The sequence below is a fragment of the Aethalodelphis obliquidens genome, unplaced genomic scaffold, assembly GCF_003676395.1.
Source record: "Aethalodelphis obliquidens isolate GAN/ISIS:26980383/991018 unplaced genomic scaffold, ASM367639v1 scaffold89, whole genome shotgun sequence".
In the NCBI taxonomy this organism is placed as follows: Eukaryota; Metazoa; Chordata; class Mammalia; order Artiodactyla; family Delphinidae; genus Aethalodelphis; species Aethalodelphis obliquidens.
In genome coordinates, this window is record NW_020838033.1 from 4,077,902 (window position 1) to 4,101,251 (window position 23,350).

A 23,350-nucleotide genomic window follows, 5' to 3' on the forward strand; every position below is an offset into this window, starting at 1 on the left:
CTCAATAAAAATCCACATAGAATCTTAGGAAGGACATTAAAGAAATTTATTAAAGTTGCTACAGGGGCTTCCCTGGTGGCGCAGTGGTTGAGGGTCCGCCTGCCGATGCAGGGGACACGGGTTCGTGCCCCGGTCCGGGGGGATCCCGCATGCCACGGAGCGGCTGGGCCCGTGAGCCATGGCCGCTGAGCCTGCGCGTACGGAGCCTGTGCTCCGCAATGGGGGAGGCCACAGCAGTGAGAGGCCCGCGTACCGCAAAAAAAAAAAAAAAAAAAAAAGTTGCTACAAATAATATGCCAAATTTTTTATTAGTTTTTTAAATATACTATAGATTTCTTTTTGCAAAATCCAAGTCTCTTTAACTGTGATAAACTCCATTTCATTATGTTATATTACTGGGGTTTTTTCCCCTTAAAAGTAAAATCTTTGTAATCTTTTAACAGCCAGACATTATAATCTTTGAAAAGGTTTATTTGCACATCCTTTAAGTAATTGTGATCTTTTTCATTTTTTCCTCTCTGTTGTTTAGTCCGAAAGAAACTCTACCTTCAAAACCTGTAAAGAAGGAGAAGGAACAAAGGCCACGTCACCTCCTCACAGACCTCCCTCTCCCTCCAGAGCTCCCTGGTGGGGATCCATCTCCCCCAGACTCTCCAGAACCAAAGGCAATCACACCACCTCAGCAACCATACAAAAAGAGACCAAAGTGAGTTTTTGGAGGGACCCTTCCTTAATTACAGCTTTCTTCCTTACCTTTGGACCACAACCTACACCAGTAGGCTTATAGAGGATTGGGCGTAATGTAGATCTTATTTTATTTTAATGGATAAAATCCTTTCATCTACACTCATAGATACCATGTTGTGTTTTTTAGAAAAACAATAATTTCCCAAATCCAAGTATACCATGAACATTGATCCCAGTGTATCTTTTGAATTCATAATACTTAGCGTATTGAAGAAGAAAAACATCCTTTAATTCAGAGGGTGTCAACCATGTACACATTAATGAAGAATTAACAGATGGGGGATTTTTTTTCCCCGAACTACATAAATTGCCATGCCATAAATGTAGTAGAATCTGAGTTTGATCTTCAGATTGTTAGCATTCTTCTCTTGGTAGTAAAAATAGTTGCCATTTATTGAGCACATATTATTGCCAAAGTTTTATATTTTACTTTCATAGTAACCCTATGATGTAGGGATTATTTTCCCATTCTATGGCTGAGGAAGCCAGTACTCAATAAAGTAGCAAATCTATTGTTATTTGATCTTATGTCTTCCTGAAGCAAAAAAAAAAAATCTGTGAGAGATTAGCCACTGTGAGAGACTGTTTAAACTATTTATTTCATATCATTTGAGTCCTGCTTTTTTAATAAAGAAACTGATAAAAGACTCAGGAGCCAGAGAAATCATCATAAAAGAATTCTGTTTTGTTCTTTGAATACACTTAGGTAATTCCTTGGCGTGGTTAGGACTCCATGCTTCTACTGCAGGGGGCACGGTTTTGATCCCTGATCGGGATCCCTCAAGCCGTGTGATGCAGCCAAAAAAATAAATAAAAAAGAAAAAGAAAAAAAGGAATGCACTTAATTTTTTAAAATAACTTTTTTGTTCGTTTTTATTTTTGTTTTGGCTTTTTTAGAATTTGTTGTCCTCGTTATGGAGAAAGAAGACAAACAGAAAGTGACTGGGGGAAACGCTGTGTGGACAAGTTTGACATTATTGGGATTATTGGAGAGGGAACCTATGGCCAAGTATATAAAGCCAAGGACAAAGACACAGGTAAATATTGCCACAAAATTTTAGATGTCAGAAGGTTAAAAATTTAGCAGTACTGATGTCTTAGGTGGATTTAGCAAAAGTAAACTTTGAGTTCTTATTTGATCTCCAAAAGTTATGAAATAGACTAAAATTTTCCAAAAGAATAGTATAATTATTACTGTCTAAAAACCTTCCTCCTTCTGTCCATTGTAAATGTTTTATAATAAACTTGCTGGGAATTTAAGAGAAGGTAAAAATAAAATTTGTCAGTTGCTCTTTGGTAACGGGCTAGTCCTTGAAGATAAAATGAAGTAGCTGGATTATTGATATATTTTAATAATACAGAATTTTTAGGCTTAACAGAATATTGAATTAAAATTTTAAGGGCTTCCCTGGTGGCGCAGTGGTTGAGAGTCCGCCTGTCAATGCAGGGGACACGGGTTCGTGCCCCGGTCCGGGAAGATCCCACATGCTGCGGAGCAGCTAGGCCCGTGAGCCATGGCCACTGAGCCTGTGCATCCGGAGCCTGTGCTCCGCAATGGGAGAGGCCACAACAGTGAGAGGCCCGTGTGCCGCAAAGAAAAAAAAAATTTTTTTTTAAATCTTTAAAAAGACAAAGATAAGAAAGGGAACATGGGGATTTTTTTTTTTTTTAACAGTATAAAAGTATCTGCCATGTAGCATTAAAGTAGGCATTAAGGGGCTTCCCTGGTGGCGCAGTGGTTGAGAGTCCACCTGCCGATACAAGGGACATGGGTTTGTGCCCCGGTCTGGGAAGATCCCACGTGCCGCGGCGTGGCTAGGCCCGTGAGCCGTGGCCGCTGAGCCTGTGCGTCTGGAGCTTGTGCTCCGCAACGGGATAGGCCACAAAAATGAGGGGCCCGCGTACCGCAAAAAAAAAAAAAAAAAAGTAGGCATTAAGTCTGTTTCAGAGCAAGAGCATATATTGGTTGATTCATGATGGTGGCCAAAAAATGCTAATTGTAATATAACAGTTTGAATTTGTTGTAACAGGAGAGCTAGTGGCCCTGAAGAAGGTGAGACTGGACAATGAGAAAGAGGGCTTCCCAATCACAGCCATTCGTGAGATCAAAATCCTTCGTCAGCTAATCCACCGAAGTGTTGTTAACATGAAGGAAATTGTCACAGATAAACAAGACGCGCTGGATTTCAAGAAGGACAAAGGTACTAGCAAAGAATCATGTTTCTGCATGGGAGATTGGTACATTTTATTTCCCTTTCTTAGCTTGTTTGCCTGTTTGCATTTTTTAACAAGTTGTACTGAAGTCCAGCTTCTTTCTTTAATCCACATCAGAATTAAGATGTTAACAGATTGTTCTTGTGCTGAACAGTGCTTATTTTATAAAATGTCCATTCGTCATTATTGTACTCATACTTTTAGAAATCATTGTTAATCATTAAAATTAGAGTCTGCTGTTAACACCTAATAAGGCCAGCACACGAACAATATAAGATTCTCCTCCAACCAACGTTTTGAAGTCGGTTTTTTTTGTTTCTGTTTTTTACAAATTGTAATAACAATAATGGAAATTAAAACCCAGATTTGACAGTTACTCTCATTTTTACATCCTTCATTTATATGCATCCTTTTTTTTTTTTTTTTTGCGGTTCATGGGCCTCTCACTGTTGTGGCCTCTCCCGTTGCGGAGCATAGGCTCCGGACGCTCAGGCTCAGTGGCCATGGCTCACGGGCCCAGCCGCTCCGCGGCATGTGGGATCTTCCGGGACCGGGGCACGAACCCGTGTCCCCTGCATCAGCAGGCGGACTCTCAACCACTGCGCCACCAGGGAAGTCCACATCCTTTTTTTTAATGTAGTTTTGTACTTATACAGTTTCGAATCCAAAGCAGGTATTTCTAAAACAGTTTTCAGGTCACATAGTGGTTTGTTTTCCTGGATTTGTAACTTTTGTCTATGGGGATACATTCGTTTATTGTTTTCATACTTATGTTTGAAGTAGTCTATATATGACATCCAGCGTACTTTTATTAAAGTAAATCTGAAGGTTTAGAGAGGGGCAGCTGTGAAGAGGTGGCATCTGTGAATATAGCCTGAGATGTTAACAGAGAATATGATTGAAATACATAAAATTAGGAGGGTAATGGATAAAGTTAAGTTGGACTTCTTTACAGAGCCTCAAATATATTAGCTCTAGGGGGGTAATACCTCTTGAGTTTAGTAGAAGTAGTTTTAAAGAAAAGAGGAAATCCTGCTTAGATAAATTTATGAAAGTTAGATTGGAATAGAATTAAGTATACTAGGTATATTTCTGGGTGTGTTTTTTTAACCTTTTCTGATTATAAAAATAATACAGTGTAGGGGCTTCCCTGGTGGCGCAGTGGTTGAGAGTCCGCCTGCCGATGCAGGGGACACGGGTTCGTGCCCCGGTCCGGGAAGATCCCACATGCCACGGAGTGGCTAGGCCTGTGAGCCATGGCCGCTGAGCCTGCGCGTCTGGAGCCTATGCTCCGCAACGGGAGAGGCCTCAACAGTGAGAGGCCCACGTACCGCCAAAAAAAAAAAAAAAAAAAAAAAATACAGTGTGTAGCTAGTTTCTGTGAGGATGCGTAAGAAAGTGTTAATTGGTTGCTTCTGGAGAGGTGCTTGCGTTTCATCCATGCCCTTCTGTACTGTTTAAATAATTTACCTCGTACTGTTTAAATTCTTTTTTAAAAAATCGTAAAATAATGGGTGGTTAAGACTTTGTGCTTCCACTGCAGGGTTCATGGGTTCGATCCCTGGTCAGGGAACTAAGATCCCACATGCTGTGTGGCACAGCCAAAAACTTAAAAAAAATTTCTTTAATCATAAAATATTAAATGAATGAATGGATGTGATGCATGCCCCTTGTGGAAAAATTGAAAACATAGGCGAGTAAGAAAAGGAAAATGGCAATCATTTCTCTCCCACTCCCAGTATATGAGCATCCATAGAAGATCACTGTAGTATTAGCATGTTGGCATTTTTTTTCTAGTACTTTATATTTTATATATATTGTATTTATTTTAACATAATCAAGAGCAAAGTGTATTTAGTGTTTTATAACTTGTCATAAGCAATTTCTTGTATCATTAACATGTTTTAATGACTGTGCATAAAGATAGATGAATCCAAATTTATTTCACCAGTCCTTGTTGAACAATTAGTTGTCAGTTTAAAAAAATATAATAGCACTGCATTGAGCATCGTTGTGCATAAATATTTGTATTTTGATTTATTTCTTAATATAGTTTCCTAGAAGTAGAATTATTTGGTCAAAGGAATTTTCATATTTAATGTTAGATTGCTTTTAAGAAAGATAGTAATAATTTATGTCCCACCAGTGAGTCCCATCCCACTTTATCCTCCCTAACATTGAGTTTATCTTTTTAAAAAATTGTCATCTTACCTGATAGGTGAAGTATGAATGATATCATTATTTTGGATTGCGTTCTTTATATTCTGAGTTTTTTTCCATGTCTATCAATTTTACTTATTTCCTCTTTTTTTGAGTTGTCCGTTTGTGTCCTTTATCCACTCTCTTCTGCAGTTTTAGTGTTTTCTTAATTCATACGAGGGCTTAGCTAAAGCTAAGATATTCCTTTAATGCAGTGGTTCTTAACTTTTTGGGAGTCATGAACCTTTTAAAATATCTTATGGATTCACTCTTCAAAAATATACATTTAAAATGTTGCATACACATGTGTTTAAAATGTTGTATGCTATTTAGAGAGTTCAAAGAGTCCTTGAAGCCTATCCCGTAGACGAAGAATCCTTGCCTTTATGCTACTGAGAGAAGAATTTTAGACTGGATGGATCATTGTCTAACTAGGTCTAGTATTTCGTATGTTACAGTGTTTGCTTCTATCATGCACCTGTTGAAAGTGGAAAGATAATGTGGATTTCAAATCTTTCATAATTCTCTTAGCCTTTTATCTACTTTTAAATTTAGGGAGTTGAATTAGATGATTCATTTTTCTTTCAATTCTTAAATACTGTAAATTTCATTAATAATTCGTACTAAATGTACCCCTGGCGTTATTACGTGAGTGCTGTTAACTAGGGTAAAGATTTCTACAAAATAGTCTTAGACAATGTGTAACAAATGGACATGTTTGTATATTACAAATAAAACTTTATTTACAGCAATAGACAGGCCGGATTTGGCCCAAGGAGTCTGTAATTTGCCAACTGATTTAGATCATAAAAGACTAGTTATACAATCTAATTGGGGCAGTTGTCCCTTTAGAGAAGTAAGTAGTCCAAAGAGCACTGGACTATGAGTCAGAAGATTAATTCAAAAAATAGTTCTGTTATTTATTGTTAGAATGGGCAAGTTATTCAACTGCTTGAGTTTTAGTTTCTTCATGTGTAAAATTAAGTGGTTTTTCCAGAAAGCTTATGGTCAACTCCAAAATTATGTTAAAATTTGACGCATTGTCATTTTGGCATCCTTTTTTTTTTCTCTTGTTTTTAATTTTTTCCTTCGTCCTATGTAGGAGCCTTTTACCTTGTGTTTGAGTATATGGACCATGACTTAATGGGACTGTTGGAATCTGGTTTGGTGCACTTTTCTGAGGATCATATCAAGTCATTTATGAAACAGCTAATGGAAGGACTGGATTACTGTCACAAAAAGAATTTCCTGCATCGGGATATTAAGTGTTCTAACATTTTGCTGAACAACAGGTAACACAGTAACCATATGAGGTTAAGCATTTTCTTCATCTCTTCTGACACCCTTAGTTTCAGCTAGTTAATTGGGGTTATAGGTAAACCCAGTAATGCACTTTTTTGCATTTACGTACATCTGATGTCTGTACCTTAGGAACAACTTGTGATAGGGGTACTCTGATCAGCAGAGTCTCCAGACTCAGTGTTGATAAGGACTAAAAGAGGTAGGATTGTAAAGGTTTTTTTAAATGCAGACATTTTAGAGAATTACTTACATCCTATAGGAATATTCAAAGAGCTTTTGCCATAGTTAGTAAATAATACTTTTGTGGTCTTAGGCAAATTCAAACACACATTGAGTTCTTAATGACATTCTCCTTTGTTTAGTGGGGAGAGACATACCTGCTCTTTTAAGTGCTCTTGAGACTTTCTCAGTTATCGAATTTCAGAGTAAACACAGATGTAGTTGGTGACTGACCTTGCTGCCCAGCACTTACTCCTGGGTTTTAATAGTATAGACAGACAGGAATTTGGTGAAGAACAGTGTTAATTCTTCAGAAGTTTTTATCATCTGCTTTCTTCCTCTCTGGCTATTTGCCTAAATTGCGTTGGTGATATCAGTTGCGTTACAGTAGTCTTTGGTGATAGCCCTACATACTGAGGAATAAAAAGCAAGTCTGGTACCATTGAAATAAGGCCAGTGTTTTGTTCTGTAGGTAGTGGGCTGTTTATAGCCATCTTTGTCTGATGCACCCTTTGTTTTAAATATTTTGGATCAGTTCTATTTAACAAACATTATCTAGATGGGAATATGGAATGGTTATGACATATTTCCTGTCTTTGTGGAGTAGGGTGACCAACTCTCCAGTGTTGCCCGAGACTGTCCTGGTTTTAGCACTAAAAGTCCCACATGGGATGGTTGGTCCCTGAAGATTTCAGAGTTTAGTAGGGAAGCTAAACAAATAAGTTGCTCAATTCAATAAACATTTATTAAGCTTTTTTTTTTCCCCCCTTGAATTTGGGAGCATCTGGGAAGATGCAGTCTTGAGGAATGAACAGGAATTTATCAGAAAGACTGACAACAGAGGTTCACATTTCTAGGCAAAAGAAGAGTGCATGTACAGAAGCACATAAATGTGAAGATAACATAACACGTTATGTTTGGAAAACTGTAAAGGAGTCAGTATTGCTAGGGCAAGAAGAGTGAAGCACATAATGGCAAGAGATGAAGCTGGACAGTTGCAAGGAGCCAATTTAAAGATCTTGTACATCTTGCTAAGGAGCTTAAATTTTATTTACAGGTAACAGCCATTGAAGGGTGCTGGTTAATTTTTTGTTTTTAAATTATACAATTAATGCATTATTAATTGTACAAATTACTGTAAAATTGTTATTTGTAGTTAAATACCTTTTTTTTTTTTTTTTTTCAATTTTTTTATTTTTGCAGTATGCGGGCCCCTCACTGTTGTGGCCTCTCCCGTTGTGGAGCACAGGCTCCAGACGCGCAGGCTCAGCGGCCATGGCTCACGGGCCCAGCCGCTCTGCGGCATGTGGGATCTTCGCAGACCGGGGCATGAACCCGTGTCCTCTGCATTGGCAGGCGGACCCTCAACCACTGCGCCACCAGGGAAGCCCTTAAATACCTTTTTGAGACAAAACACGATATTAAAAATATCATTCTTTTCTGGAGACTTCCCTGGTGGTCCAGTGGTTAAGACTTTGCCTTCCAATGCGAGGGTTGCGGGTTCCATCCTTGGTCAGGGAGCTAAGATCCCACATGCCTCATGGCCAAAAAAAAACAAAACATAAAACAGAAACAATACGGTAACAAGTTCAATAAAGACTTTAAAAATGGTCCACAACAACAACAAAAAAGTCTTTGGGGAAAAAAAAAAAAAAAAATATATATATATATATATATATGTCATTCCTTTCTGTCACTATCCCTGTGATCCACCACAATTCTCATTAAAGCTGGGCTTGGTTAATCTGTATCCACAGTAATAGTGCTTTAGAAATTTGATGATGGCTATCATCTTGCAGCTTTCTGGACTATAGTATTAATATACTTTTTTCTGTTCCTTTTGCTCCTCTATTGGGGGATATTTCAGGCCAGGGAATAACTGCAGTCCTGCTTGGTGTCCTTTCTGGTGGGTCAGGCCCCTTTCTGTCCCTGACTTCCCATATTCAGGAAGTTGATAAGGTTTTAGACTAAAGTGAATTTCCTTCTCAGGTTGCTAAGCAGGATGCAAGAGTCTCATGGTGTAGTCTGATCCAGCCAGCTTCTGCTCTTGCCCATTTAGTTCTGTCTGCACAGAGACTTCTTGGTGAGATGGCCTAGAGAGGAGTCCTCAGGTGGACAAAGAAGAGAAAGCATTGACGAGAGAGGGAGGAGAGCAGCGTTGGGCTCCATGATGTTTATTTTATCTTAATTACACAAGTATAAATGACACCAAATTATTTTAGATATAGGAGAGACATAATTAGTCTTCTGTTTTAGAAACATCACTAAATGGTCACCATATAGCATGTGGACTGGAGGCAGAGAGACTTATTAAGAACAATGTAAGAAATGGTCAGTGCTTGAATTAACCAAGGCATTGCTAGAAGAGGATGGGCAGGATAGACTTGGTAGATCAGTAGACTTTGATGAGTGAGTGAATGGTGGCGAATGAATCAAAGTACTTTAACTCAAAGATTTCTGACCTGAGAAACTATCTAGATGGGTGGCACAGTGGTCAATATAGGGAATACAGAAGGAACAGCAGGATGCGTCGGGGGAAGAGTAAACCCCTTTTGGATATGTCTGTTATATATCCAGGGTAGTGATATCAAATAGGCATATGGTCACATGGGAGTTTCAAACTAGCATTGTAGATTTAGGAGTTATCAAGCATAGAAAAGATGTGAGAAGATGGAACCCCAGGGGCTGATTAGACAGAGAGGAAGAAAATAAGGAAATATGAATGCAAAATAGGCAGGTTTAAGAAATGAGTGGTCATAGATGTCAGGTGATGCAGGTAGATTTTAAGGCCCAAAGAGAGAATCTGAAAAAAGGTCAGTGGTGAAAGTGTGGGGTAAGTGGGTGGGTAGCACAATTAATGGGAAGGTGATTGTAGGTGTGACTTCAGTTTTTTGTTTTTATTAATTTTTTTATTAAAGAAGCAGAGGTTTGAGCTTATTTAAATGCTAAGCAAAAAGAAAATCAGTAGAGAGGGGGAAGTTGAAGATTCAAGAAAGAACCAAAGTAATTTAAAGAAATGAGTTTCTAAAGGAGATGGGGGTCAAGGCCAGAGGTGGTAATACTGATTATCCTTGAATAAGAAAAGAGATTGACGCACTTTTCTGTAATTGAAGGGAAAGGAGAAAGCAAGGTTAGAGGTGTAAATAAGTTTATAGGTAAAAGTATGTTAAATAGGTCCCACCTGATGGCTTCTGTCTCCAATGAAGAAGGTTATTTACTGAGAGTGAGGGGGGGAGGGAGGGGATGGATTAGGAAATACGCTAGGTGCTGGTGATGTTTAGGTCTAGCCTCATTTTCCATAACTGTATATCTATTGCCATTTCAACTTTCAGTCCTACCATAGTAGGACTTACTTTGAGTCTTGGGATCAAAGTAAGGATACCAAGAAATTTGAGGAACGCTTTTTGTCTCAATATAGGGCTCAAGTCAGCTATTTCTTTCCTTTTTGCTTCTCTCAGAATTTGCTTATAAATCGAACTTAAAATGTGATGATGTCTGGGACAGGTGGGTAAGGTGCCCGTAATCTTTATGAGGAATGGTAAGAGTTGACTTAATGTAAAATTTCGTTGCTAGTAGCTTTTTTGTTTTAATATTTTGTCCCATTGCTCAGACTTTGAAGAGCACCTCCTAGAAGAGCCCTTTTTTTTTCTCTTCTATCTCACTTTTCTGCTTGATCTGAGCTATCAGGCACCTGAGATCTCCCCAGTCCCTTAAAAAAGGTGAATTGGCTTTTCATTCCGCAAGATGTAAGGCAAACTGTAAATGTGAATAAATAGACTACACAAGAATTTAGATAAATATGATTAATCCAAAATAGTTAATGATGGTTTTTAAATAGTTTCCCAACATTTTGTGTTGCATTTTATTAAAATATTGCTTGACATCACTGTCAAAGACAGAATATTTAGCAGAGTGAAATGTGGATGTGATCCCTTTAAGGGAGTGGTTCTCAAAGTGTGGTTCTCGGATTAGCACCATTGGCATCACCTGTGGGCTTGTTGGAAATGCGGATTCATGGACCATGACCTACTGAATCAGCATCTCTGGGAATGGGGCCCAGAAAACATTTAACAAGCTTTCCAGGTGATTCTTATTTCGTATTAACGTTTGAGAACCCCTCTGAAGTCATAATTGTGTATCTTTATGGTATAGGAAGTGATGGCAGTTTGTTGGTAGAAGGGGCCTTGTTCATCATAAAAATTGTTTGTTCAGATCAAAGGTATGTTCTCTGTTTGAAAAATCTGTTATAGCCACAGAATTGTTGCAGTTTACTTTTTGTTATGAAAAATGTCAAATTATAAGAAAAACTTGAGACACTAATATAATTAATAATACATATACAATTAACATTTTGCTATATTTGCTCCCTTTTTATTTTTCTGCCTGACGTATTTTAAAGTAAATTACAGATATCATTACGTTTGATCCAGTGGTTAGGACTCGGCACTTTTACTGCTGGGGCCCAGGTTCAATCCCTGGCTGGGGAACTAAGATCCCGAATGCCCTGTGGCATTGCCAAAAAAAAAAAAAAGCCTTTTGTATAGCTAGTTTATTCAAACCAGAATCAGTCAAGGATTATGAATTGGATTTAGTTGTTAGGCCTCTTAAATCTCTCTTAATCTAAAACAGCCCATTCCGTTTTCCCCCAACAGTAGGTATTTAATCTAGCAGGTTCTAGCCACTGTTGTTTGCCAAGAAATAAAAGAAATATTTAGTTAAGGAGTCAGATCCAAAAATACAGTAGTAGTCCAAAAAAAAACTCTCTAAGGCTTTGTATAGTGGAGTCCTCAAAAGAGGCTTAATCTGGCAGAGTGACCATTAAGAGTAGAACTGAAAGAGCAGAGGTTAAAAATTCATTTTTGTAATTCCTTTAACTCCTAAATTAGCACTTGACTTTTTAGGTGTAATTTGGAGGCTGCTGTTGTTACTTATGAAAATAATTAATTTTTGTTTTACAGTGGGCAAATCAAACTAGCAGATTTTGGACTTGCTCGGCTCTATAATTCTGAGGAGAGGTGAGTCATTCAACAAAATTACATGCGGGAAATAGAAAAGAGTCTTTTTCATTCTTGGATATGCTAGTATTCTGCAAATTTCAATAACTCTCTGAGTTCCTAACTCTCTGAGTTCCCTAATTTTCTAAATGTGTTATCACCTAGATTTTAGACAGTAAATTATATCTAAATTCTTGAATCTGCCTTAGACTGAAATAAATCAACCCAAATTGGAATGGAAGTTATTTCTTCATCACCTTCTGTCCAGTTTACTTTTGAACTCTTAGGTTGCTATGGAGCTGTTTTGATGATCCCGTCTCCAGTTGGCAGCTATTTTAATTTGCATTTAATTGTACAAGTATTTTTCATCAGAAACCATTGTAACCATTGTAAATTTATGTCATGGTTATGATTTACATTTCAGCCGCCCTTATACAAACAAAGTCATTACTCTGTGGTACCGACCTCCAGAACTTCTGCTGGGAGAGGAGCGTTATACTCCAGCAATAGATGTTTGGAGCTGTGGGTAAGGCTTTTTTCACCTTTTCTTTTGTTTGTAACTCACATACTGTTGAATTTGTAACCTGTTTTATCTCTACTTTGGCTTTTTGCCGCTCTTATTTAAGTTCAAAAGGATGGGGATCAACTTTTAGCCAGATTTCAAAGAAATCTGTTGAATATTTCTTAATATCAGACACATATTTTTTTTTAACATTTCCCCAATTTTCTTTTTTTTTTTTAAGCTTACTTTGAATTTGGATCCAAATACATTCAAATAAGGCTCATAGATTGTAATTGATTATCTCAAGTCTTTTAATTATAGATTCCCCCTCCATCACTCTTAGGATTTTTTCCCCCCTCTTATAATGTTTTTTAGAAGAAACTGGGTCATTTGTCCTACAGAATTTCCCATAATCTGGACTTTGCTGGTTGCATTCTCATGGTGATCTTTTAGCATTGTTCTCTATTTTTTTTATTTCCTGTAAATTGTAGGTGAATTCAGGTTTGATTCCCAATACCCACTGACCCTGAAACTATTTTACAGGTGGTTTTGAGTACTTCTGACAGATTACATAGTCACTTGTACATCAGAGTTGGGGGTAGGTAGCACGTGGGAGCCTCTGCCCATAGTACAGGCAATAACTGGATACATTATCTGTAGAGAACTTAAAAACAATTTAAAAATGCATTACAAATTAGTCTACTTTTTATTATCCTCTTATACAAGCAGTTCTAAACAATGTCTAATAAAATATCCCTATGGGAGCAGATTTACACATACACACACCACTTTATATAATATGTAATTGTCTCTTTTTGAAATGTTATTAGCTATTAATGATCCACATCCATCAATCCATTTGTGGTTGTTTTGTGATACGATAGTCTAATCATTTTATTCTTTCTTGAAATAAAGACAGTTTATCTATTTGGGTACAGATGATACAGAAAAGGTTTAATTAGGGAATTCCCTGGTGGTGCAGTGGTTAGGACCCCATGCTTTCACTCCTGAGGGCCTTGGTTTGATCCCTGGAAGGGGAACTAAGATTCCACAACCTTCGTGGCACAGCCAAAAAAAAAAAAAAAAAAAGTTGAAAAGGTTTAATTAAAGGTTGAATTATTTCATTTTATTTACCAGTTTTCAAAATAATGAGGTGGCTTACTGTTATCCTCCAAAGATGACCAAAGGGAAGTTATTTGGGGTTTGTTTTTTAGTTTCATTATGAACTCATGGATTTAAACAAATTTGACATGTTTTAATTCGTTGTAGTTATCATCTTTATTCCTCTTCAAACTGTCCAGTCTTTGGTCAGTGGGAGTTTATGCAGGTTAATTCTTGGGACCTTTTGACTCAACCATATTAGTCTTTGATAGCCTTCATTGTTTTCTGGTTCTAGGCTCATCCTGTTCATTTCCTGCTACAGACCTGGAATTGGCCATTTCTCTAAGGAGTCTTAGTTCCTTTTAGTACAAAATGATACTTAGAGGCCACAATTTGTATGTTAGGGGCATAGACATTTAAATGGGCTGTGTTAGTTGTTTCATTTTTTTTAATATATAAATTGAATTTATTTATTTTTGGCTGCGTTGGGTCTTCGTTGCTACACGTGGGCTTTCTCTAGTTGAGGCAAGCAGGGGCTACTCTTTGTTGCTGTGCGCAGGCTTCTCATTGCGGTGGCTTCTCTTGTCGTGGAGCACGGGCTCTAGGCACATGGGCTTCAGTAGTTGTGGATTGCAGTCTCTAGAGCACTGGCTTAGTAGTTGTGGCACATGGGCTTAGTGACTCCGTGGCATGTGGGATCTTCCCGGACCAGGACTTGAACCCGTGTCCCCTGCATTGGCAGGCGGATTCTTAACCACTGCGCCACCAGGGAAGTCCCCTAGTTAATTGTTTTCTTACACTGTATGATTTATGTATGCACACTGACCTTGACCTCCGTACTTTAGGATTCTGACACACATACTTCCCAGTGGAGCGTATCACTTTTTTCCATTTTCTCTCCTCTGTTAATGTCATTCTTTAAAAGGAGCAGTATAGGGCTTTTATTTCAAAATTCAAAAGGGTGATGGAGAAAGAGCATAATTTCTGTAGTAGCCTACCCAATTCAAATGAAGCTTTAGTTAAATTTTACTGACTCAAGCTGGGCGTGTTTGTGTTCTGGACTATTTGCTCTCACAGTATTAGCATTTAAATTGTCACAACTAGGCTCTAAAGTTAATGCCCCATTAAGATGCACAGGGAAAGTTCATAGCTCTGTTGGTACTATTTCTGTGCAACCTGCTACATTAGTGCAGTAGCAAAGTGTTGATTACATAATGATGTCTTCCCCACCAAAGGACTGGAAACTGAAATAAAACACAATTGGAAATTAAAATTATAGAAAATTATACTTTCTTTAAAGCTCAGTGACTCATTGAATTGAGATTTTGCTTGACTTTTGATGTGCACTTACTGCTTTAGTGATCCGTGGTAGTCTCTCAGAGGATACTTTTGTGGGATGTTCTTGACAGAATTAATTGATGGAGCAGTTCAGTTTGAAAATCCGGGGAGAAACCAGAAAGACTAGTACAACACATTATACCTAGAGTGTGAAAACTCATCTGGGTTTGTTCTTTTTGCGTTTTATTTTACATGTTGTGATAACACTGTATTTGGAATTTGATTTGGCAGTTAATATTAGAAACAGAATTAAATTTTACTTATACTTTTCTTTCTTTGGATAAGGTTTGTGAGAATATTGGAAATAAGAATTTGAGGTTAACAAATACTAAAAGAAAGGTGCTAATAACTTTAAAAGCTGGGTTTGTTTGCTTTCTCAAATTTTGTCAAGCTGAAAAATTTCAAAGTTAAACTATATACAGTTGTCCCTCTGTATCCACCGGAGGATTGGTTCCGGGACCCCCTGCATCCAAAACGCGGGGATGCTCAAGTCTGTTATATTAAATGGTGTAGTGTTTGCATATAACCTACACACACCCTCCCACATATCCTCCAGTATACGCTCAATCATCTCTGATTACGTATAATACCTAATACAATGTAAATGCTGCATAAATAGTTGTAAATACAATGTAATTGCTGTGTAAATAGTTGCCAGTGTGGCAAATTTAAGTTTTGCTTTTTGGAACTTTCTGGAATTTTTTTTCTAAATATTTTCAATCCATGGTTGGTTGAATCTATGGATAGGAACCTATGGATATGGAGGGCTGACTGAAAACGTTGGTTTTGGGAATATTTGTAAATTAATCTCATTTCAGAGCACAGGTTAGAAGAGATGCGTTCACTCTTTTGTTCCCCACTTTTTGGAAAAAAAAATATTTCAGGCACACAAAAAAGTATAGAGTATTCATGTAATTTTTTTCATGTTTTAAATTTATTTTGAAATAATTTTAAATGTACAGAAAAGATGCTAGAATAGTACAAAGAACTTTAGTATAACCTTTATCCAGATTCACTGATTTTTTTTAACCTTTCAATTGAGATTTACAATAAACTGCATATATTCAAAGTGTATAATTTTTTTGACATATTATTTATATACACCAGTGAAACCATCACCAAGGTCACCTCCAAAATTTTCCATGTGCTCCTTTGTAGTCCCTCTTTACTGTCCATACCATCCCATTCCCAGGCAACCACTGTTCTGCTCTCTATCACTTTAGATTGATTTCCATTCCTAGAATTTTATGTAAACAGAATCATACTATATATGCTCTTTTTTCCCTATGGCATCTTTTTTTTTTTTTTTTGCAGTACGCGGTCCTCTCACTATTGTGGCCTCTCCCGTTGCGGAGCACAGGCTCCGGACGCGCAGGCTCAGCGGCCATGGCTCACGGGCCTAGCCGCTCCGTGGCATGTGGGATCTTCCCGGACTGGGGCACGACCCCGTGTCCCCTGCATCGACAGGCGGACTCTCAACCACTGCGCCACCAGGGAAGCCCTGCCCCTATGGCATCTTTTACTCAGCATTAATTATTTTGAGATCATTTGTGTTAGATTCACTAATTCTTTTTTTGTTTGTTTGTGGTACGCGGGCCTCTCACTGTTGTGGCCTCTCCCGTTGCGTAGCACAGGCTCTGGACGCGCAGGCTCAGCGGCCATGGCTCACGGGCCTAGCCGCTCCGCGGCATGTGGGATCTTCCCGGACTGGGGCCCGAACCCGTGTCCCCTGCATCAGCAGGCGGACTCTTAACCACTGCGCCACCAGGGAAGCCCAGATTCACTAATTTTTAACATCTTGCCACATTTCCTTTTATATTCACATATGTATATATTATGTGGTATGTATATGTATTATATATATGTACTTACATATAATACAATGTACAGTATATACATAGAATAAAATGTGCGTTTATATATGTATACCATATATGTTTTTCCAGAACTATTTGAAAGTAGTTCTATGTATCATGCTCCTTTCCCTCTTAATATTTAGTGTACGTTTCCTAAAAACAAAAATATTCTCTTACAATCACAGTATAATTATCAAATACAGGGAATTTAACATTGATACAATATATTTAATAGAGTACTTTAACCTACATTCCATACTCTGATTTTGTCGGTACCCTCATAATGTCCTGGAAACAATACTTCACCTGATAGAGGATCCAGTCCTTTATCATATACTACATTTAGTTTTCATTCTTTAATCTGGAACAGTTCCTTAGCCTTTTTTTGGTTTTGATTTTGGCTGGAATATTCCATAAGTGTTCTTTTTTAAGTTTAGTTGATTTATAATATTAGTTTCAGGTGTACAACATAGGGATTCAGAATTTTTGTACATTATGTTTCATTTAAAGTTACTATAAAATATTGACTATATTCCCTGTACTGTACAATGTATCCTTGTAGCTTATTTGTTTTATACATAGTAGTTTGTAGCTCTTAATCCCCTACCCCTATCTTGACCTTCTCCAAGTCCCTCTCCCCATAACCACTAGTTTTTTCCCTCTATCTGTGAGTCTATTTCTGTTTTGTTATATTCATTCATTTGTTTTATTTTTTAGATTCTACATATTAATGATAATACACAGTATTTGTCTTTCTCTATCTGACTTATTGCACTAAGCATAATACCCTCTAGGTCCATCCATGTTGTTGCAAATGGCAGAATTTCATTCTTTTTTATTTCATAAGTGTTTTTTTCTAGGGTATTACATTTGTATTTACATGAACCCTGTTTGCCTCTTACTGATGATGTTAATTTTGGTTACTTGGTTAAGGTGTTGTCTTTTTTCCACACTAAATAGTTATCAGTTTTCCTTTTGTAATTAAGTAATTTGTGGAGAGATACTTGGAGACTGTGTAAATATGTCAATATAGTTTTGAAAGGCCTTTTCAAAATGGTAAGAGTGTTTAAGCATAATGTGTTTGAAAGTCCTATTGAAACTGATCCTGACTGATGATAATAAACTTTTCTTTACAAATACAGTGCCAAGAGGGCTGTACATGTACATAGTGCACATTCTGTAGAGCAGATGAATGAAAAAGGCTAATATTCTTTTTGCTGAAACTGCTGAGCATCTTTGTAAAATTGAAGTGTGTGTTTTTCAGTGTTTAGTTATTTCCTAAATTTACAGTGGAATTGATAGAAAAGGCTTCTTGACTCCTTTTTTCTGCTTATAGACTGTCCTTTATAGGTGGCAAAAGTTTGATCTACCAGCAAATCTAAATCTTTTGTACTATTTTCACTGCAAGAAATATTTTCTTTTATGAAACTCAGACCCTGAGTTTTGGGCTTATTTAGTATATCAGATACAGTCTGATATACTATAAAAGTTTATTGAGACACACTTTAAATAGGCTCCAGGGATTTCTCTTCTGACCTCTCATTTTTATTCTTTCTAGATGCATCCTTGGGGAACTGTTCACAAAGAAGCCAATTTTTCAAGCCAATCTGGAACTGGCTCAGCTAGAACTGATCAGGTACAGCTGTGCATGTGCTCTGAGTGCCCAGGGGTGATAGGTAATCTCATCCTCTAATTTCTAACACTTTTCAGTCATTCTACTAAGTGAGTTTATGCTCCTTATGTCTACGTAAGTTTCTCTTCACTCAGTCAGGTTTACCATATATTTTGTCATGGGTTGTATATGGAAAGAAGTTGTATTCCACTTACTTCTTAGGTCTTTCTTGGCATTTTTTTTATTAGTTCTTCATATAAAAGCATGCTGTTTTCAGGATGGCTGTTGCATTCTTATTTAGGTTAGATTAAGATCAACTTTATCCAGCAAACATTCGTTGAGCCTGTTCCTAGAGCCTGAGATAAATTCCTATCTGTTAAACTTTAGGATTCAGAGATAAATAAGATAGGTCCCTGCTCAGAGAACTCAGAGTTTAGTAAGTGATGCATCAGGTAAACAGATAATTATAAAAGGGAGTCTGTAATAGAGGATTTGGGGAAGGTCTGGGGTTGGGATGGAACTTGAGTTTTGTTTTCTGTTTTGTTTTATTTCTTTTCAATAAGATTAAGGGGAAGAATACAACAGGCTAATATAGACCTTTTTTTTTTTTTTTGTGGTACACTGGCCTCTCACTGTTGTGGCCTCTCCCATTGCGGAGCACAGGCTCTGGACGCGCAGGCGCAGCGGCCATGGCTCATTGGCCTAGCCACTCCGTGGCATGTGGGATCTTCCTGGACCCAAGCACGAACCCGTGTCCCCTGCATCGGCAGGCGGACTCTCAACCACTGCGCCACCAGGGAAGCCCTAATGTAGACTTTTTTTTAAAGGTGGTGTGTAACTCATGTGTTATGCAGTAAATTCAGTTTTCCATCAAAATTCCAGACTTAGGCTCTCTTCTGCTAGTTTTCCCTTTTAGGGACATTATAGGACCAGCTCAGCGCTTTGAAATTATTATTAACTGAACAGAACAAAATTGGTAGTTGAAACCTATGTGGAGGATTAAGAACATGTTTTACAAAACCAAATCTGTGGATCATTTTGGACTATTGTGCCAGTATTATCTCTTCACTATCATGTAACCAGTCTTTCTGTCCTGTTCCTTCTGTCCTTAAAGCAGTGCGGTCAGGTTTTATCTCTCTGCATGCCTTTTAACTTAATAAGCCAAGATACCCCAGACCTGAGGAGGTAATAATTTCTGCTTCTAGAATCTCCAGAATTTATGATGCTGACTCACTGACTTCCTTGTTCTTGCTTTTTGCTTTGTTTTCAGTCGACTCTGTGGTAGCCCTTGTCCAGCTGTGTGGCCTGATGTTATCAAGCTGCCCTACTTCAATACAATGAAACCGAAGAAGCAATATAGAAGGCGCCTACGAGAAGAATTCTCTTTGTGAGTTTGACAAATGTGTACATCTAGTTTCTGTGTTTGGCTGTTGTTTGGACTTGACTTTTTCCTGTCCTAGGGAGTTAGTGCTGTCCCAATTTATTATGAAAACACACCATAGGAAAACATTTTATTTTTGAGCAGTATGAGTTTTATCATAGCCCTTTTGTAATTTTCTCATATGAAGGCTTTAGCTGATAGAAAACCATTTTATTTTGAATGATATACAAGTTTTCTCATAGTCCTTTTAATCTTCCTAAAACAAAAAGAATAAAACTGCTGGCTTCATGTTTTCTACCTGTATTACTATTGCATTTCTTGAATCCTTTGTGGAAGTAAATCTGCTTGCTTGTTTAGCCAGGTTCCAACTCCCTTCCCATAGTTTTACATGGAGCTGGAAATTCAGAGACCTTTGACATAAGGTTACTGGTTTAAGAACTGTGGGGTCATTGTGAACTCATTCTTTCTCTCTTCCTTTTCACAGCATTCCTTCAGCAGCACTTGATTTACTGGACCACATGCTGACGTTAGATCCTAGCAAACGTTGTACAGCTGAACAGACCCTGCAGAGTGACTTCCTTAAAGATGTCGAGCTCAGCAAAATGGATCCTCCAGAGTAAGTGCTGGTGGCCATGTAGTGACCCTAAACCTTCCCGAGGCTTCAGGAGATGAGAAACTCAAAATAATAGGTTTTTTAAAAAAGGAACTGCAGTGGCCAACCAAATAGAGAGGTGTCCTTGAGTATTATGGTTGATAAGTTTATTGCTTTATGTTTTTTTCCTAAACAAGGAATAGATTTAGATATGATATTTGTTCTAACTGGACTCATGCTATCTTCTTTTGTCCCTGGATCCCCAGCATATTGCTCTATATAACCTCTTTGAAAGTATTCCTTCTAATTTTTGCTTTTAACCATTTCATCTTTTTTAATTCCCTATATCTGTGGTGACCATGTTATCCCACACGTGCAAGGACAGTCCTAATTTTAAATAGTTAGTCTCACTATCAAGCCGTATGTCCTGAATTTTGATATAGAAAATATGGTCTATGAATGTGTCTTTCTTCCATCAGAATCTTATTAATTTCCTGTATTGTATGAGATCCTCAGAGGTTCTACACTCACATCTCACATTCTGATAGATAAAAATCTTTGACTCTCACTGACAGCATTATAGCTTTCATGTCAGAGTTTTTGGGCATTTCTTTCTTATAGAAATACTGTGTATCTTAAATGTATGAGATGTTAGTACACGAACAGGTAATATCTACAAATCTGATAATCCAAAGAAATGTTCGAATTCATTTATTGTGTTTGAATTTTGATACACTGAATGTGATTGAAATATGTAAGCTTTTTAGTAAAAATTGGAAACTTGTTATAGAGAAATTTTGGCTATGATAATCTTTATTGTGGTAAGGTTTGACTTACTGGAATTTATTGAGTATAGGAAAGTCTGGAAATATGTTAAAATATACTAATAAACCTCACAAATGAAAATACCCAGTCATGAAATTCAGTGGGCAGAAAGAAGAAAGAACCAGTTTTTTGGTCCTTACAGACCAAGTAATACATAAATCGATTTTACACAGAGGTGATTTAATCATGATATTCTCACGTGGTTCCAAGATTTAAATTACCTTGCCTGGACTTTTTGTAGATATTAACAAGGCAGTCACCTCTGTTCTATTTATTCCCAACTGAAACTTGACCAGTAAAGGTCTCCTTTATTTTTGTTATGCCAAGCAAGAACAGTTATAAAACTTAACTGTTTGACTGGAATATGGGCATTTATATAGCAAGTGTGTCTGTGGTATTAGCAACATCTTCATTTCTCACTGTAGAAAGAAATTCTTTGGGCTTTTGGATTTTTAGTTTCTCAGACTACAGTATGCCATGATTCTATTTACACTGCTACTATCTGTTTACTAACTTTTCTGGTTAGTTTTATATTTTCCTTATCCTTTCTATTTCCCCTTGCTCTTTGCCTTCCCATTTTATTTTATTTATTTTTTAAAATTTATTTATTTATTTTTGGCTGCGTTGGGTCTTCATTGCTGTGCGCAGGCTTTCTTTAGTTGCGGGGAGCGGGGGCTACTCTTTGTTGCGGTGTGTGGGCTGCTCATTGTTGTGGCTCCTCTTGTTGCAGAGCACAGGCTCTAGGCGCATGGACTTCAGTAGTTGTGGCTTGTGGGTTCTACACGCGGGCTCAGTAGTTGTGTCACATGGGCTTAGTTGCTTCATGGCATGTGGGATCTTCCCGGACCAGGGATCGAACCCAGCGTGTCCCCTGCATTGGCAGGCAGATTCTTTTTTTTTTTTTCCCCCCAGTATGCGGGCCTCTCACTGTTGTGGCCTCTCCCGTTGCGGAGCACAGGCTCCGGACGCGCAGGCTCAGCGGCCATGGCTCACGGGCCCAGCCACTCCGCGGCATGTGGGATCTTCCCGGACTGGGGCACGAACCCATGTCGCCTGCATTGGCAGGCAGACTCCCAACCACTGCGCCACCAGGGAAGCCCAGGCAGGCGGATTCTTAACCACTGCACCACCAGGGAAGCCGCTGCCTTTCCATTTTAATCTCTTGTTCCTCCATTCACTCACTACTGCATTCCCACACACATTTCTTTTGTCTTTTTCCAGCCTCCCCCACTGGCAGGATTGCCATGAATTATGGAGTAAGAAACGGCGACGGCAGCGACAAAGTGGTGTTTTGGTAGAGGAGCCACCTCCACCCAAAGCCTCTCGAAAAGAAACTATCTCAGGGACAAGTGCTGAGCCTGTGAAGAACAGCAGCCCAGCACCACCTCAGCCTGCTCCTGGCAGGGTGGAGCCTGGGGCTGGGGATGCAATAGGTCAGTGCTGGCAGTGCTGGGATAGAGCCTTTGTGCTTTTACTAAGCACTTGGCAGATTTTGAAGGTCAAGTGCAAGGGTGTGTGTGTGTGTGTTTTGTTTTGTTTTTTTGTGGTATGCGGGCCTCTCACTGTTTTGGCCTCTCCCGTTGCGGAGCACAGGCTCCGGATGCGCAGGCTCAGCGGCCATGGCTCACGGGCCCAGCCGCTCCACGGCATGTGGGATCTTCCCGGACCAGGGCACGAACCCGTGTCCCCTGCATGGGCAGGCGGACTCTCAACCACTGCGCCACCAGGGAAGCCCTGTGTGTGTATGTGTGTTTTAATTTAAGATTAGATTACCCATGGCTCTCTAACATAACTGGAGCCCTGTTTTATGTTAGATTTGATAAGACCTTCTTAGAATTTAATCATGTTAAGTCACAATTGCTAAATGTAGTTAGTTCTGTAGCCTGTTATTTGATCTAAATATATCAAAAACTGTGTAATAATGAATTATTATAAACAACAAAGTAGCTCTCCTGTGGTGCAACCATTTTTTCTGAACTACAGCTATTCCTTCCTTGGCTCATTTTTCCTTCCTTGTCCACTTAAAACAGTGGTTTTCAATTCTGGCTGCACATTAGAATCATCTAAAAAGCTTTAAATGTAAACACCTCCAAACAATTGCCAGATCTCTAGGGATGGGACCTGAGGCTTCTGAATTTTAAAATCTCTCCTATTCTCATTGTAAAGCAATTATACTCTAATAAAGATATTAAAAAAACAAACAAAAAACCTCTCCTATTCTGATGTACAGTAAGGGTTGAAAATCACTGACCTTGAAGAATATAGATAAAATGAAGTCACTTTTACTCACAATACAGAGATGTTTTAATTAGTCCCTGTATTTTTAAGTGAAAATATAAAGAATAACAAATGTGTCATGACAGTTGGAGGCATGAAAAATGAGACATTCAAAGTGAAACGTCATTCATTGGGTATTGTAAGTTGCTATTGCCAATTGAAGAAGGCAGAGGTCCTTGCCTTGCCTCATC

At 38.3% G+C, this 23,350-nt stretch overlaps 1 protein-coding gene across 4 annotated transcripts in view; it reads left to right on the forward strand.

The window, feature by feature from the left end:
• Positions 1-23,350, forward strand: part of CDK12 (cyclin dependent kinase 12) — a 43,919-nt gene that overhangs the window by 12,281 nt on the left and 8,288 nt on the right. For all 4 annotated transcript variants that reach the window (XM_027094610.1, XM_027094611.1, XM_027094612.1 and 1 more), the window contains exons 3-12: positions 530-706; positions 1,645-1,784; positions 2,778-2,948; positions 6,263-6,452; positions 11,640-11,696; positions 12,100-12,201; positions 18,031-18,108; positions 19,355-19,471; positions 19,950-20,081; positions 22,104-22,315. In XM_027094610.1, coding sequence (XP_026950411.1) covers positions 530-706; positions 1,645-1,784; positions 2,778-2,948; positions 6,263-6,452; positions 11,640-11,696; positions 12,100-12,201; positions 18,031-18,108; positions 19,355-19,471; positions 19,950-20,081; positions 22,104-22,315 — 1,376 coding nt within the window. The remainder of the gene's footprint in view (positions 1-529; positions 707-1,644; positions 1,785-2,777; positions 2,949-6,262; positions 6,453-11,639; positions 11,697-12,099; positions 12,202-18,030; positions 18,109-19,354; positions 19,472-19,949; positions 20,082-22,103; positions 22,316-23,350) is intronic.